Below are 14,536 nucleotides of genomic sequence, written 5' to 3' on the forward strand. Positions count from 1 at the left end.
AGAGAGATAGGAGAGAGAAGATTATCAGACTTTCTCCTTAGCAGATCTCTGCAATTACCGTGCCGGCACATGGAGAAAAGTCCTGAGCATGAAGTGCGAAATTACGTATACGGAGTATTGGATACGGGACAACTGACCAATCAGTGAGTGATTAGTTCTTTACAGCCTTGAGTCATGATGCAGTATAAAGATTTATGCAAATTATGCATATACTTTTAACCCGCTTGCCGATCAGCCTTATGTACCTAGGTATTGTCAAAATATCACGTGCACTATATTCCTCTCAAGTCTGAACTTAATTATCTCTAATTTCTGTTTCATGCTGTGCTGGCATCTTTCCGCAGGCTCTGTAAAGAACAACACGTTTACTATCATCACCTCTCTAGATGTAAAGGACGATCACAGGTTCCCATAAGCAATTAGGAAGATATGATGTCTGACCTGCGCTTCTAGTTGATCCCTACCAACAGTCTCTAATCGATACCATCCAAGTAGTAAAAGCTCCTAATTTTGCATTCAAAAGAATGAGAATAAAATATTGAGTAGAAAATTGAATGTGACTTATAAAAGGCAGTGATGAAGGGGCTCTTTTTAAAGGCTATCAAAATGGCGTATTTAATTTTCAAACTTGCCCCCTTTTCCCATTTCCTTTCCCTCCCTTAAGAGGGGCAATTGCAACTCTTCACCAAAATTTTCTCATAGATTTGGCTACAGTTGATCGTTGTCCCTCAAATGCTAGACTTCCCCTTTAGCATTGATGTCTATCCTTTCCTTCTAACTTCACCAACCAATCCACAACACACTTATTTGTCCAATTCTTCTCCTTGGTCTGGTTATCTCACACACCAAAAATCCTATGACTTATATGATTGTTATAGTTAGATCAAATCGATTATGAATTTACTTCTACTACTATTGCCCGCTATTCTTTCTTGCATACTGTACTCTGTATTCCACTTTTCAACCATAACTTCCTGCCATCACTGCCATCACCGTCTGGTAGGTGTTGTTAATGGGAGAGGATGCCATGGAGACAAACGTTATCCTGCTGAATTTATAATTGTTAACAAAAGCACATAATGATTATACTTAGCAGCTTCACTTCGACCTCCCCAAGACTTGGAGAATTGGTATCGCACGACCTAGCCCTTGATTATTGCAATGTAAGTTTGTCTATTCTAGCCATATATTGAGGGTCCTAGTGCAGCTTCATTGGCGATCTTGCACGACAAAACATTTTCTTAAAGAATTCCAAGTCTTACTGTTGGTACGAGAAGGATACGGAAGACGTAGCACCCACGGATTACGTAGGTCCTGTATGTCTAATTGTATTCTGTCTAAAGAGCTAGCTACATATTGAAAGTAGTAAGTCTTATATAGACTTACTAAAAGAGCTAGTCTCTTTCGCGTTCGCTTAGTTCTTTATTACAGTAGTAATTGAATTGAAGTCATTCACTTCGTTCACACACTTACGTTACTTAGGTCCCTTAACTAAACTTTCAAGTCAGAATGCACACCAAAAGGACTAAACTTCCAACCTCTCCTACCTGAAGTTTGGAAGCAGCATCTATTATAGTACTGAAATCTCAATCACATAAAAGAGCTCAGAGTCACTGCATTCTCACGAGTCTCTTCTATAGCAATCTCTTGCCAACACGATGGTTTAGGGGCATGGTAGCCTCCCCTCTTTCTAGGACAATAGCTGCGAAACTTTAACCAAATGACAGTTTCTTTAATATGAATGCGGGATTCGAAAATTCACCCGTAAATGGTCAAAAATATGATTAAAAGAACCTATACATAAACAAAATTGCAGAGTATCACTGTAAAATTGTATGTAGTAGTTTACTTAACATGGGGAAGCCGGAGGATGAGAAAGTGAATCACTAGAGGAGGTTGAAACGAGGTCCATACATGAGGCCTAGGGGTGATGAAAATCAAAATCATTGGGAATACTTCTTTCTTATAAACTATCGATATTTCAGATACTTTTCGGCAAGGGGAGATAAACTGACCACTCGTTATATACCTCAGGAGACTTCGAAGAACCATAGACATGGTTACAAGCACACCAAGTCTTCCCTCAATTTCCCTTATATGCCCAATAACTCTTAAACGAAACATTCCACGCTTTGCCTTCCACGCCAAGGTCTTTCCACCACCTGTCATGATCGTCCCACTCACTCACTACCTTTAACAGACCCTAACTTTCAGACTTGCATCATCATTTACAGCAAGACGAATTCCCCATCAACCTCGAGCAACACAACCTTAGCCTTGACTGAACCCCCACCATTCTTCTTCATCTCACATCTTCGCGGCAGCTGAAAGATACGATAATGTAATCGTGTCATGTTCGTTCCCACAGAAGCAGTGTTACAAAACACAACGTGAATTTTCTCGAGCCCGTGACCCCTAACTTGCGCGACACAGCAGCTTTACGCAGGTAACTTGTCACTCTATTGTAGAAGCATAAGAAGTTCGTATCTGTGTTGCATATCTCAAAATCTTGTCGTTCCGCTTTTAGAACTATTTGGAGGGAACCGAGGAGAAAGAGCATGCTGCGTGACAACTAAAAAATGTCTCTCGTAAAACGACTATTGGACAAAATCCCATCAAACCAACCGCATGAAACTCCGTAATGTATGAGTCCTGGGTATGTACAGTGGTAAAAGTCCTATTCCTAACCACCAGTTCCGAAGCTCTATGGATACAATTCAAGACTCCTAGTCCCCATCTCGCATCACCCTATCTGATAGCCCCAAAAGCAATACCTCTTTACCAATCATCAACTCATTAAAGCGTGGGCGCTCTCTTTAACCCCACGCAGTATCTAACAAATAGCCGGTCCATAAAATGAGCATGTTTAATACCCTTGGGTCTTCTCTTGGCGAATTCATCAATCGCTTCTTGAACTCCATACCCACACCTTTCCACCAGATAACAGACGATGAAATATCCAGTTCTGTTGAAGCCATAGTGACAGTGTACCCCCACAAACCATTCACCATCGACCCCTTCATTTTTCTTCCTTGCCTCCTGCTCATCTCGTAATCGGTCAATTAAATTGATGAAGGTGACGACTTCGTCAGATGTGGGTGGGATTTTAGATACCGTGGGAAATTTATGGTACCGTATGCCCCCTTTCTCAAGCCCTCGCGGGTCGTACACCGGGCTTTCGTGACTAATGTCCACAATATCTTTGATCTGCTCCCCCCAATCTCTTACGAACACCTCCGGACAATGAGTATCATCTACCTCCCTCAAGGTTTTCATGGCACGGAACACGCCCCCTATGGGCTCAGATACTGGAGCAACTGCTTGCCATTTTGCCAAGTTCTTCACATCCCATTTGCCGGAGGTGGAAAGAAACTGCAGTTGCCAACCCAAGGACAACCGCGGTGTCACTTGAGTGCAGAGAAAATCAGAGATGAGACCCGCAAGGATCCTCACAGTGGATGGCATGTAGAGCAGTGCATGCGAAGCGGGAGCTGGAATGATTGTCATCTTTAAAACCCTCTTAGGCCTGAGAGGTTGGGAAGGAATGTTGTCGATTCTTTCAATGTCATCCGGTGTTGATGAGTCTTCTAGCGAATCTGTAACGGCACTAGGATTGTTTTCCAAGAGCTGTTTTTCGGTCAAAGGGTTGATGCTGTTTCTTATAGATTCCGTTTGTCTAGATATATCAACAGGCGCAGCTGCATCAACAATGGGTTCACTTTTATCGTTGACCTCAATTTGGCTTGAGTTAGACTTCCCGAGATATTGAGCAATCTTCTCAATCTCCCCAGGCTTTGTGATGTTGTCCGCTGCCCCAGCAACAAGGAAGACAGGCATATCTAGCCCCTTCCAGACATCCCTTCCCGGAAGTCCACCTTTCGCAATGTGGTTTTCGTAAACAGGCAAAGTGCCAGCTGCCATTCTCCTCCATACTGCTGTTTTACTCCGACTATTGAAGCGTTCTTGGAGTTTTTTGGTTTCTTCATCTGCTGAAGCACCGACAAATCTATGCACACTGGCACTCTCAGGGCCACCCCGACGGTCCCAGTTACGCCACAAATCAAAAATAAGATTGGGGACCAGAAGCAGCTTCCTGAACTTACTGACCTCATCTTCACTAGGAGGTTCGGCGCGAGGGCAAATTGCCTGAAATTTGCATCAGTAACCAAAATAAATATTACATATGACTTGATTTCTTACGACGAAACCGATGACATTTTCTGATAGCGCAATTGACCGTGGCGACGTTGTAGATGCAAGTAAGGCACTTATTGAGCACCCCAAGCTGTGTCCAATCAGGATCACACCCTGATTCGTATCCTTTTCTCTATAGTCCCCGATAACTTTCCCAACAAGCTCTGCAAGAGCATCCACAGTATAAGCATCCCAAGGTAACTTGGAATCGAACTCAGACAGGCCGCAGCCTGGTAGATCGATTGAAAGACATGATGCCAAATTCACAAGGCTTGTCAATAGAGGGTTGAATTGCGCGACTGAGCCTCCCAGACCATGGATAAAGACAAGTAGAGGTAGTGGAGCAGGTTTTGTAGGTAATTTATCTGCTTGAGCATGTCTGCTGAAGAAAATCCGGAGCGAAGGATATGTAAATCGACTAGTTGTGTAGGATCTTATCTCGGAATATTTTTTCAATAGCCCTGGGTCGACAACTTCGGATTCTATAATTCCAATTGATCAGTAGGTAATTTTGCTAAATGATTCCAAGAACTAGGACAGAGTTACTACGACAGAGCTCACCATTGATATCTAAGCTTCTTTCGGGAATAGTTCCATGCGCACTGTCTTTAAGTGATTTTGAGTCATTCGAAGTTCTACTCTTCCTTCCATTTCGCAGATACCAAAAACCAGGAAATACACTACACAGAAGCGCAATTTGCACCATGTCCCGAGCGCTCAGCTTTCCTTGAATAGTATTGGTATAGATTCGGCTTGCGCTGGCTGCAACAGCCTGTATTGGCAAAATTAGTTTGCTAGAGGAGTTCAACAACGGCGAAACGCTGTTACCTGGTAAAGCAAGAACAAGAGGAAAAAATAAACAAAACGATGACAGCAACAAGAAACTCGCCATTCTTATATTGGCAGGCCCAAGGTATGTTTGGGTCAGACAAGAAGAGATAAAGTCCTATCGGGAAATTTACTTCCTGATTGTGGTGAAAGCCCCCATAGCCAATAACGTTATCACGGTGCTCTGTATTAGCTGTGCTTGAACGAACCTTAAGCTTGGAAGGGATCGATGCTGTTCAATGTTTCCATAGAGGGGTTCGGATTATGGCAGATGCGACAAATGTGGCTCTTCCTGGAAAACGATTTCTTGTCCTTGTCTGTGTTGAGTTTGGGAGATTGTCTCTTTTCGAGTACTTCTACTCCTATCAAAGTCTCTTCTTTTCTATGTGCGAACACTACTAGGTATTGCACCGGTGCAATGTATTCCGTTGTAGTACTGTAGTCATACAGAATTTTCATGGGTTGCGGTTATTTTGCGATTAGAGATTGCGGGACTCAGTACTCCGGTAAGGTTAAATTGATTGATATGAAGCTTGGTCCTTTCCTTTGGGTACAACTGTTGGTACCTACTCCATATTCATATTTGCTCGTGTCTGGCTTCTTTTGGTTCATTGGCCAAAACTACTACTTCAATATGGATTCCAGGTGCAGGTACAGCTACAGCTACAGGTACACGTCCAGCTCTCCAGCTCCACCCAGCACTAGGCTTCAGCTTTCACGAAAATGCCAAACAATAGAATGTTTTATTTTGGTGTTCGTACAATAATTAACTTTATTGAGCATTTTCATTTTTGCTGAAGATCTACCCATTCCCGCCTACCATCTACTTCTTGGTGAGGTTACATACACGACCTGCATTTTCAATAAATATATCGAATCGAATTGCGACGATCTCATCTAGGAATCATGGAATGGAGGTATATCTTAACAATACACTACATCTTTTGGGTATAAGGTGCATGCAAGTACAGCTGCATATGTAAGGTTAAAGAAGAGAGATTTTGGTACCCAACGTGATGGATCTGAAGATAGATATATGGCCATTAAGGTTACATGGCAACACATAAATCCTGTAGGAATAGATGGCCACGAATCTTGGGTCTAAATAGTAAGAGCAACCAGCCTCCCAATTACTCGAACTACATTTATCAGATTCCACGGCTCTGATCCCTTACCAAATCAACCACCAAAAGTTATGTTCAGAGTAGATTTTGGAAGCATATGCATTGAGATCACAGTCTCACATTACATTGAGCCTCATTTATGTCTCCCTGCCAGACTACACTAAATACTGAAGCAAGAGTGGGTGGCAAAATGGAATCCTCACATATGCAAAATGATTCATCATTTAGTACCCTTACTTACTGTTCCTGCATCTCGGGAAGGCTAAAACTACTAATGGGCTGGAAATGCCTAGCCCGACAACCGATGTCTGATACCTCAAGGAAAACACCTCTCATCCATAATAACGTATTTCGACCGATATATTGGATGCAGATTGGAAGTCTAATATGCATCAAGTATCCTCATATTCGTTAAGAACCAAGATTCAATCAGTATTTAATTCTTGTTATACGACAATTTAAACGGAATGGGGAAGACCTTCTTTTCTGAGCGATGTTTGCTGGTTTTGGAAGGTGGTGTGTATTGATACTGTTTTATCTTTGACAGCGGCGAGGGCTCGGGGGTCGTCAAATCAATATCCCTTGAAATGACTCGTTTTGCTGGCCGTGGGTTGGAAACTGCAAATTTGATCGGAGTCGACCTTTTGCGTGAGCTTTGGACAGATCTTGATGAGCCGGCAGGTTCCCAACCATTGATACTCTCTGAATTTAGACTGTGTGCATGTCTCCTCAATGGCGTTGTCTCTGGACTTGGTAAAGCCTTATGGAGCTGCCCATGTGGTGTTACTAAAAATCCATCTGGTGAGGCCGTCCTCGAACTTTGCAAGCTTATGGTATCTGAGTCATCTGAGGTTCTGTAAACTTCTGTTCGTGGGGACGAAGCTAGGGTTGGTACACAGTGGAAGACTGGCTTTTTATGCTCTACAGGCCTAGAAAGTAGCCTCTCTTTCGCCTGTTGAAGCTCCACTATTGCCATGGATCGCTCAGAGGGCACAGCTTTGCCATGCAGCTTGATAGTCTCTACCGTCGTGGAATACTGGTCCACTGCTGTATCCCGTGATTGAGACTCTTTGGCGTATGCTGTCGAAACTAGTGGCGAAATAACTCTCGTTGACTTCCTGTCTACCTTGGTGCTTAGTCGTTGGGTTGAAGACGAGTATGTGCTGCTAGCAAGATCTCTCTGCGCGTCATAAGTTGTTGTTGTGTTGCCCGAACGATAAGAGCCAGATTTTGTTTTGTCGAATTTATCAATCGTTCGAGGTTTTTTGTGAAACCTTTTGATCTTTGGTTGCAAATCTCTAGGGCAAAATATCTCATCATCTTCATCGTCACCATCCAACATCCTGTTCCGTTTCCCTACAGATCTGCTTTTGCAAGAAGTAGAAGCCACAGATATGCTGTGGTCTACCGACTGCCCTAGTCGTTTTGTCTTGGATGTAGGATGTTTGAATAGTTGAGATTGCGTCCGCGGCGCAATATGCTTCCGCTGCAGCTGTTTCTTTCCATCCGCTTTCGACCATTCTGCTTTCACGAAATTTTTTGCAGTAATTATCGTGAATCCGATGCCTGTGTATTCCGTTAATAGCCTAGCAAAATGTTGACAGTGATGACAGGGATTTTTATCAATATATATTTGGGCCCGAAGTCCCCGCTCCCAAAGTTCGTCGAGCCTAAACATAGCTATATCGCCGGTTTGGGCATCGTAGATTATGTCGAGGACAAGCATCAATATGAGCTTCTTTTCGACGTGACAAGCCGCGTATCTTCCCACTTCATTTTTGTCCCAGCAATTTCCTGGAAGGTGGAAGCCCAAGGAATTGCAGAATTGCAGTACTTGCTACATAATTGATAGATTAGCATCAAAGTATGAGGGACGAGCAAGAGTATCATTTGTAGTCTGAACCTTGCAGCTATCTACAACATGATTGGTTGTCTTTTAGCTTTATTGACACTTACAGCTGAGCAAAATTCGTTATCTCGCAGTGAATCATCATGATCTCTCTTTCCCCAGCCGCTTGCAGCTTTAAACCTGACCCTTTCACCTTCAAGACGGATGACTCCAAAAGTTTTGCCTGATGGACCTGAGCTTTTGTACGTTGCTATCGGCTGTGCAAACATAACTCTACCTTCCATTCTCAAGAAGTGGGCGTCATCGCTATTGACAGGTTGTGCGGGGGAAAGAGAAGTGATTGAAGTTTCTTTGAAATATCTTGCCATGGATTTGCATGCTCTTTTCAAAGCCGATATATGTTGCAATGAGTAAGGCCGCCTTTCAGGGAGAGTATACGTTAAGCCATGAGCCAGCTCTGGAATTAAAGTACACTGTGTCAACTTATGTTCATTGTGTACTGAATGTTGCTTTGGGGCCGCCTGGTATTCAATCAAAGGTCTTGTGCTAGCGCTGGCCGTGGTCCTTGTAGGAGTTTGCACAACTTCAATAATCGGTTTTGGCAAACCATAGGAGTCAAAGATTTCATTCTTCTTCCGGTGTCGAGGCATTTCTGTCGTTGTGCATTAGAGTTAAAAGGGGTTGAACAGTCAGAAGTTTGAATATTGAAGCAAGGGAAGCTGAAAATTCACAATTTGTGCGAGGCTTGAGGGGAAAAAGCAAAGTTGTGGCAAATGTAACCGATCTTGATACCCAATGTAATAGGTCACTTTGAATCTCTCGCCGACGGCTGAACCCGAGACTACAATTTCCCGTAATAGTATGGAGTGAGTAAGTCTACCTAGTGTCCAACCGAAATTACCTCACTCAAGACATTGGAAGAACATGCATAATGTTTCTCTGATCTGTCAGGATATACTTTTGAGCAACGTCATTATTCACTCCTTAATGTCGGATTCAGACTCAAAACTTTATGAACTATTCGAAGGTCCCTTTGTACTCTGCACATTCATCATCGTATCGGTTGCTGGACCGAAATCAAGGGCAGCTCTCGTCATCGTATCAAAGCTAGTAGGTATCCGATGTGGTGTACTCGAAAGGCTGACAGCAATATCAGGAGCGCCGCTATGTGACTCAGTTTTGATACAAACTGGCAGCGACTGAAAGTAACCTATCCACTTTCCTGCACAGTGTTTCGGCCACTATGCATTTTTAAGGGAAAATATACTGTGTTCTATTCCTTGCATGATATGCCTGTTTCAACAATAACGAATTTTTTGACAGCCTTCGAATTCATAAAATAAAATGTGATCCGTAAATTCTACGTCACCAAAAGGAGATGATATCAATCAGATCAAGGGGTTTTATTGATTTCATGTCTCATAATGACCGACAGCTAAGGTTGAGCTCGATGTTATCTACATAAACCCTTGGTAGAGTACTTTTTGGTGATTAGTCCACCCTTTTCATTGTCAGGCCGTTTCTGACCTTTTCCACTCGTTAACTCTGCCATCATGTTTGTTTCCCAGGGAATTTTACTCGTTGTGCTTTCTATCTTGGATCCTTCCACGGCTTTCGTTCTTGATAAAAGACAAGCTGCGGAATCTTCATGTCCTCCACAACAGACTATTACTGTAACTGCATTTGAATGTCCGATTATTTCTTCTCCTGTGCTTCCTAGCAGTGGAGTATATTCGACTGCCGATTTCACATCTGCTTTTACCAGTTCCGAGGTTTTAGTTAGTACAACAGTATTGAGCAGTGTCGACTATGCCTCGACTTCTTCAATACCATTGGAGACCAGCTCACAATCATTGATCCTTTCATCATTTGTTTCTACTTCAGGTGCAGCAGCCACTTCCACAAGTCAGAGTCCTGTCTCTTCAGCTATATCTTCCACGCCTGCCTCATCACTCTCTTCCGAGTCTTCACTTCCATCTAGCAGTCTTGCTGTTTCTGCAACCAGCATTGAGACTTTATCGATCAGTACGGTAGCACCCACTTCGATTCCAGCTTCCACGTCGAGCAGTGTCATAACATCCGAACCTTCTTCGGTAACTCAGAGCTCGGTTGGATCTTCATCGGTTGTCTCAGAAGTTCCTAGCTCGCTAGCCTCATCAGGAGCTGGTTTCACTACTTCAACCGAAGCCTTGCCATCTTCTTCTTCTGAAAATCCAGCTACCAGTAGCAAAAATATACTTTCTTCAAGTCAGGAAGCTAGCGGTTCTTCAGAACCAACGAGCATCCCCGAGTCATCGACAACAATTTCGGAATCGGCCAGTGTTATCCCAAGCGAAAGTTCTCTCTTCACTTCTCTAAACTCGGCGGGACCTATTACTTCATCCGAAATTTTCCCAAGTTCGAGCTTACTTCCTAGTACCGCAGCTTCCACCACATACATTTTGCCCTTACCCTCCTCATCCTCATTTATATCTTCCCAACTTCCATCCTCTGCCATTCCATCAACAACCATACTCACCGTAACCTCATCCGCATCCCTACCCGCCATCACATCGGTTACAGTAACCACAACAGTCATTAGTACAGTAGGAGGTCAAACCACCACTGTCTTATCAACGTTCACACAAGTCACTACTGTTGAGACAACTATAGCAACCACTGTTCAAGTACCCACCACCGTGATTAGCTTGGGAACCACAACTGTTATACAATACACTACAGTTACAGCTCCAGCTTGCACAGTACGCCCCTCGTTGATTGATGGTGGCTTTGAAGCTGGAAACAGTATCGATCCATGGGTCGCTGTTGCCACGGGACCTAATCCTCCTACCTACACCACTTCAGCTACTCCCCACAGTGGATCTACCAGCTTGTGAGTTTTTCCTTTCATCATAAGAAAAAAGAAGAAACATCTGCTGACATATCAACTCCGATTCTCAGAGAACTACTTTTCTTCCCATCATCTTCAGCCAGCTCATACATAACTTTAACGCAAACTGTGACCGCATGCCCCTCTTCCAACTACCTCGTTACCGGTTACGTAAAAGCAAACAATGCACTCAGCATTGAGCAGACTTCTAATTGTTTCATCTATCGTAAGTCCGCTCTTTTATCCATGGTTCTCAAATCCCCTGTTGACCACACCCCCTTTCGATTTTTTGTTCTAAATAAATCACTAACTCTCTCTCACTCCTAAAGTTGAAACGCCCACGCAATCTTCTCCGCTCACTTTGATTAATTCCTCCACATACCCAGGTTGGAGCATGGTCTATCTATTCTTCACTGCTCCCTCGGGCGACGGTCCACAGGATGTGCAGTTAACAGTGCATTCTTACTGTGATAGTGGGGCTATTGATGCACCGGGATTGTTTGTGGATGATTTCGTCGTTATTGGATAATAGCTCAAACGGGATGAGAAGAATGTGAGTTGCGTGCGAAGTTGGAGGCGGGGGTGTAAGGGGGGTGGAAGGATTAGATTATGGCAATGAGAAAAGAGTAGGAAAGAGTGGTTTTGGGGATTTTCTCTTTTAATTATTGTATTAGTGCGTTAATTAAGGGGGTTGTGAGGTTATTTTTGATTGTTGGTTTGGTGAGTGAGTAGTTGCCTCATGGTACGCACACGAAATAATAGCTAGATAAATTCAGCAGTTGTTAATCTCCGGAAATGCCATGCTTGCATTGAGGTCGATTTTTAGATGATTAAGATTAAATATTATATCGGGGAAGGGTTAAATTGTCGGGAGTGAAGTAGAACAATGATGCTGTCTTGTGTGAATTGAAATCGTATATGGATATTTAGTGTGTAGTATTCCACCAGGCCTGATAATCATTGTAACGCGAACACCTCTACGCATGAACGCAAGAAGCCAATCGATAAATTCGAAGTCAGAGTCAAAGCCATTACGTAACAGAAGATATAAAACACCAGTCAACCTTTCACACTCATACTCTCTGCCTTTCCGCCATGAACCATCAATTTTCTACCAAGACCTGCGTCCCAAACCAAATTAAACGAATAAAAACCCCATGGATTTCTAGAAACTCCATCTTCCTGTCCAGGTACTTCTCTCGTCCATATCGGCTCCGCAGAATTTCTCAGCATCTTATTCAAAATCTCTAACAGTTTCATGCCTATGGCTGTAATTCTCAAGAGTGGTCTCTTCTTGGCTACTTATTTAGGGTCTGCCGGGACGATTTTGACGGCGAGGACTCTAAGTTTGAAGAGCGGGGTAAGAAATGCAAAATTTCGGTTGGTTATGATGATAAGTAAACCAAAGTAACCAACGATGTTGTCTTAAGAGACGCTCTATATCCTACAAGTTTTGGGGAATAGTAGTGAGCCTTTGGGAATGAACGAAGCATTTGTTTTCTATCAATTATCATCAGATTTAAACACAAGTATTCAGGCCATTACATCCAATAAACTCGGAGTTGGGAGAATATCCCCCAAAGGAAAATTATGTTTAAGGACTTCTTGCATGCGTTTGCATGATGTCATTTTTGGGGGGCTTCATGATAATTTAAAGAAAGGTACTTGGCTTGATTGAATAAGCAGCCCAGATGATACGTAAATAATAGAAAACTCCAAAATCAGCTCAATGGGAAGCTTTGAAAATGATCAATGACTGGTGACGTCCTTTCCATGAAATGCCTTTATATTGATATATCTTGGTAGATATTCAATATTATACCAATTGCAATATGGAAGTCTCGGGTTGCGGTGGCTGCTTAGTCAGATTTGAGGCTCTGTTCTAACCTTAAATCGATGAAGGTGGTCCGTGATGATCACTGATTCATAATCCCCGCCACCATTGCTGTCACGTTGTAACTTGTGGGTTCACATTGATCCACCACTTGCAATCCACTTGTGATCCAGCACGACAACTTCAACATGATCGAAAGATGAAGAAGACTTTGCTTCTTTGCTTTATCCATGGGTAAGCTCTCTCCCTGCCCTTCAGATGTTACACATACTGATCTTTGAAAAAGGTTCAAAGGAGGAGACGATACATTTGGGTCGTTTCCTGAACATCTTCGAGCACTCGTCAGCCATAGTCTTCCAAAAGTTAATGTTCGCGCAATCACCTACCCACAGTATGAAACTCGAGGTGATTTGGGAGAATGTGTGAGCAGATTCAGAGATTGGTACCGCCTCCCGTAGAGTTATCGTTGAACCTGAAGTTAACTGGTTTTATTACAGGCTTCAAGAAAAGATAATTGACATAGAAGTCAAAAATGGAACACCCTCTCCAACTGTCGACCCTTCAGTCCGCACAATACTCATTGGCCATTCTATGGGAGGAATCGTTGCTGCGGATACAGTACTAGGGATCACCTCCGATAAAGTGCTAGATTCTAAGGAAACCACAGATGCATTGAATGCTTTTATGTTTCCATACATTCAGGGCGTCCTAGCATTTGATACACCTTACTTGGGAATATCACCAGGCGTTGTTGCTCATGGTGCAGAAGGTCATTATAACGCAGCCACGTCGGCTTTCGCGCAAGTGAGTAGCTTTGCAGGTGCAATATGGGGTGAAAAAGAGGTAGACAAAACCGTAAATGAAAAGAAGCCAGTTGCGGCGTTGCCAGCACCACCGGCTCCAGAAGCACCTGCGTGGAAGAAATGGGGAACATTGGCTATGTATGCTGGAGCTGCTGGAGCAGTAGCTGTCGGAGGTGCAGCTGCGTACTTCAAGAAGGATCAAATTCAGGAAGGATGGTCATGGGTAGGATCACATCTTGAGTTTGTAGGATGTCTAATGAAAGGCGAGGAGTTGAAGAGGCGGGTCTCTGGGATGGTTACTTTGCAAAAGGAGTTACAGGTCGGTTGGGCAAATTTATACACCAGGTTGGGCAAGGAGGCAGTTAGTAAAGCCGATGGGAGCCTGGTGGGGAGTGTGATGGGAAATCAAAGAACGTTTTGCAATCTCCCCAAAAGCAATGCTAAAAGTTTCTTCCGAGAGGCCATTAACGATAAAGCTGCGGATGAAACGAGTGCACATATGAGTAAGTTTCCAGAAGGCTTTCGGGTTTTCGGGGCTAATAGTTTTCTAGCTATGTTTTTCCCAAAAGATAATCCCGGATATTATGCTTTATCCGAAGATGCCAAGAAATTGATAGTGGAGTGGTCGAGTAATGAGTGGTACGAATCGAGCACAAGACAATCGAGCACAGGACAATCGACCACAGGACAATCGAGCTCAGGACAATCGAGCTCAGGACAATCGAGCTCAAGACGACCAAGCATAGGACATCCGAGCATAAAACGATCAAGTACAGGACAATCGAGTACAGAACAATCGAGCACAAGGCGATCGAGCACAGGACATTCGAGCACAAGACAATCGAGCACCAAACGATCAAGTACAGGACAATCGAGTACAGAACAATCGAGCACAAGACGATCAAGCACAGGACATTCGAGTACAGGACATTCGAGCACAAGAAGATCAAGCACAGGACATTCGAGCACAGGACATTCGAGTACAAGACGAAAATCCACCAAGGATATCAATGTCGAGCATGAATTGCGATGAGA

General features: G+C 43.4%; 9 protein-coding genes across 9 annotated transcripts; 4 read left to right on the forward strand and 5 right to left on the reverse strand.

The window, feature by feature from the left end:
* Nucleotides 1-1,079: 1,079 nt before the first annotated feature.
* Nucleotides 1,080-1,890, forward strand: SS1G_03137 (predicted protein; the record flags this gene model as incomplete). Its single annotated transcript, XM_001594999.1, has 4 exons — nucleotides 1,080-1,163; nucleotides 1,203-1,316; nucleotides 1,604-1,674; nucleotides 1,842-1,890. 4 exons carry the CDS (start codon nucleotides 1,080-1,082, stop codon nucleotides 1,888-1,890), a joined length of 318 nt encoding a protein of 105 aa, XP_001595049.1.
* Nucleotides 1,891-2,796: 906 nt separating this feature from the next.
* On the reverse strand, nucleotides 2,797-5,086 carry SS1G_03138 (hypothetical protein; the record flags this gene model as incomplete). The annotated part of the gene is made up of 3 exons (XM_001595000.1): nucleotides 2,797-4,146; nucleotides 4,201-4,676; nucleotides 4,756-5,086. The coding sequence occupies 3 exons, from the start codon at nucleotides 5,084-5,086 to the stop codon at nucleotides 2,797-2,799; spliced, it is 2,157 nt and encodes a 718-aa protein (XP_001595050.1).
* Nucleotides 5,087-6,733: 1,647 nt separating this feature from the next.
* SS1G_03139 (predicted protein) lies at nucleotides 6,734-7,006 on the forward strand (the record flags this gene model as incomplete). The annotated part of the gene is made up of 1 exon (XM_001595001.1): nucleotides 6,734-7,006. One exon carries the CDS (start codon nucleotides 6,734-6,736, stop codon nucleotides 7,004-7,006), a length of 273 nt encoding a protein of 90 aa, XP_001595051.1.
* A 468-nt stretch (nucleotides 7,007-7,474) lies between these two features.
* On the reverse strand, nucleotides 7,475-7,666 carry SS1G_03140 (predicted protein; the record flags this gene model as incomplete). The annotated part of the gene is made up of 1 exon (XM_001595002.1): nucleotides 7,475-7,666. The coding sequence occupies one exon, from the start codon at nucleotides 7,664-7,666 to the stop codon at nucleotides 7,475-7,477; it is 192 nt and encodes a 63-aa protein (XP_001595052.1).
* A 366-nt stretch (nucleotides 7,667-8,032) lies between these two features.
* Nucleotides 8,033-8,645, reverse strand: SS1G_03141 (predicted protein; the record flags this gene model as incomplete). Its single annotated transcript, XM_001595003.1, has 2 exons — nucleotides 8,033-8,056; nucleotides 8,103-8,645. 2 exons carry the CDS (start codon nucleotides 8,643-8,645, stop codon nucleotides 8,033-8,035), a joined length of 567 nt encoding a protein of 188 aa, XP_001595053.1.
* Nucleotides 8,646-8,982: 337 nt separating this feature from the next.
* Nucleotides 8,983-11,393, forward strand: SS1G_03142 (predicted protein; the record flags this gene model as incomplete). Its single annotated transcript, XM_001595004.1, has 4 exons — nucleotides 8,983-9,105; nucleotides 9,564-10,867; nucleotides 10,936-11,090; nucleotides 11,194-11,393. The coding sequence occupies 4 exons, from the start codon at nucleotides 8,983-8,985 to the stop codon at nucleotides 11,391-11,393; spliced, it is 1,782 nt and encodes a 593-aa protein (XP_001595054.1).
* A 530-nt stretch (nucleotides 11,394-11,923) lies between these two features.
* Nucleotides 11,924-12,097, reverse strand: SS1G_03143 (predicted protein; the record flags this gene model as incomplete). Its single annotated transcript, XM_001595005.1, has 1 exon — nucleotides 11,924-12,097. One exon carries the CDS (start codon nucleotides 12,095-12,097, stop codon nucleotides 11,924-11,926), a length of 174 nt encoding a protein of 57 aa, XP_001595055.1.
* Nucleotides 12,098-12,397: 300 nt separating this feature from the next.
* On the reverse strand, nucleotides 12,398-12,493 carry SS1G_03144 (predicted protein; the record flags this gene model as incomplete). Its single annotated transcript, XM_001595006.1, has 1 exon — nucleotides 12,398-12,493. One exon carries the CDS (start codon nucleotides 12,491-12,493, stop codon nucleotides 12,398-12,400), a length of 96 nt encoding a protein of 31 aa, XP_001595056.1.
* Nucleotides 12,494-12,928: 435 nt separating this feature from the next.
* SS1G_03145 (hypothetical protein) lies at nucleotides 12,929-14,524 on the forward strand (the record flags this gene model as incomplete). The annotated part of the gene is made up of 5 exons (XM_001595007.1): nucleotides 12,929-12,932; nucleotides 12,985-13,120; nucleotides 13,196-14,004; nucleotides 14,053-14,140; nucleotides 14,218-14,524. 5 exons carry the CDS (start codon nucleotides 12,929-12,931, stop codon nucleotides 14,522-14,524), a joined length of 1,344 nt encoding a protein of 447 aa, XP_001595057.1.
* Nucleotides 14,525-14,536: the final 12 nt, after the last annotated feature.

This window comes from Sclerotinia sclerotiorum, genomic scaffold (assembly GCF_000146945.2).
Source record: "Sclerotinia sclerotiorum 1980 UF-70 scaffold_4 genomic scaffold, whole genome shotgun sequence".
Taxonomy (NCBI): Eukaryota; Fungi; Ascomycota; class Leotiomycetes; order Helotiales; family Sclerotiniaceae; genus Sclerotinia; species Sclerotinia sclerotiorum.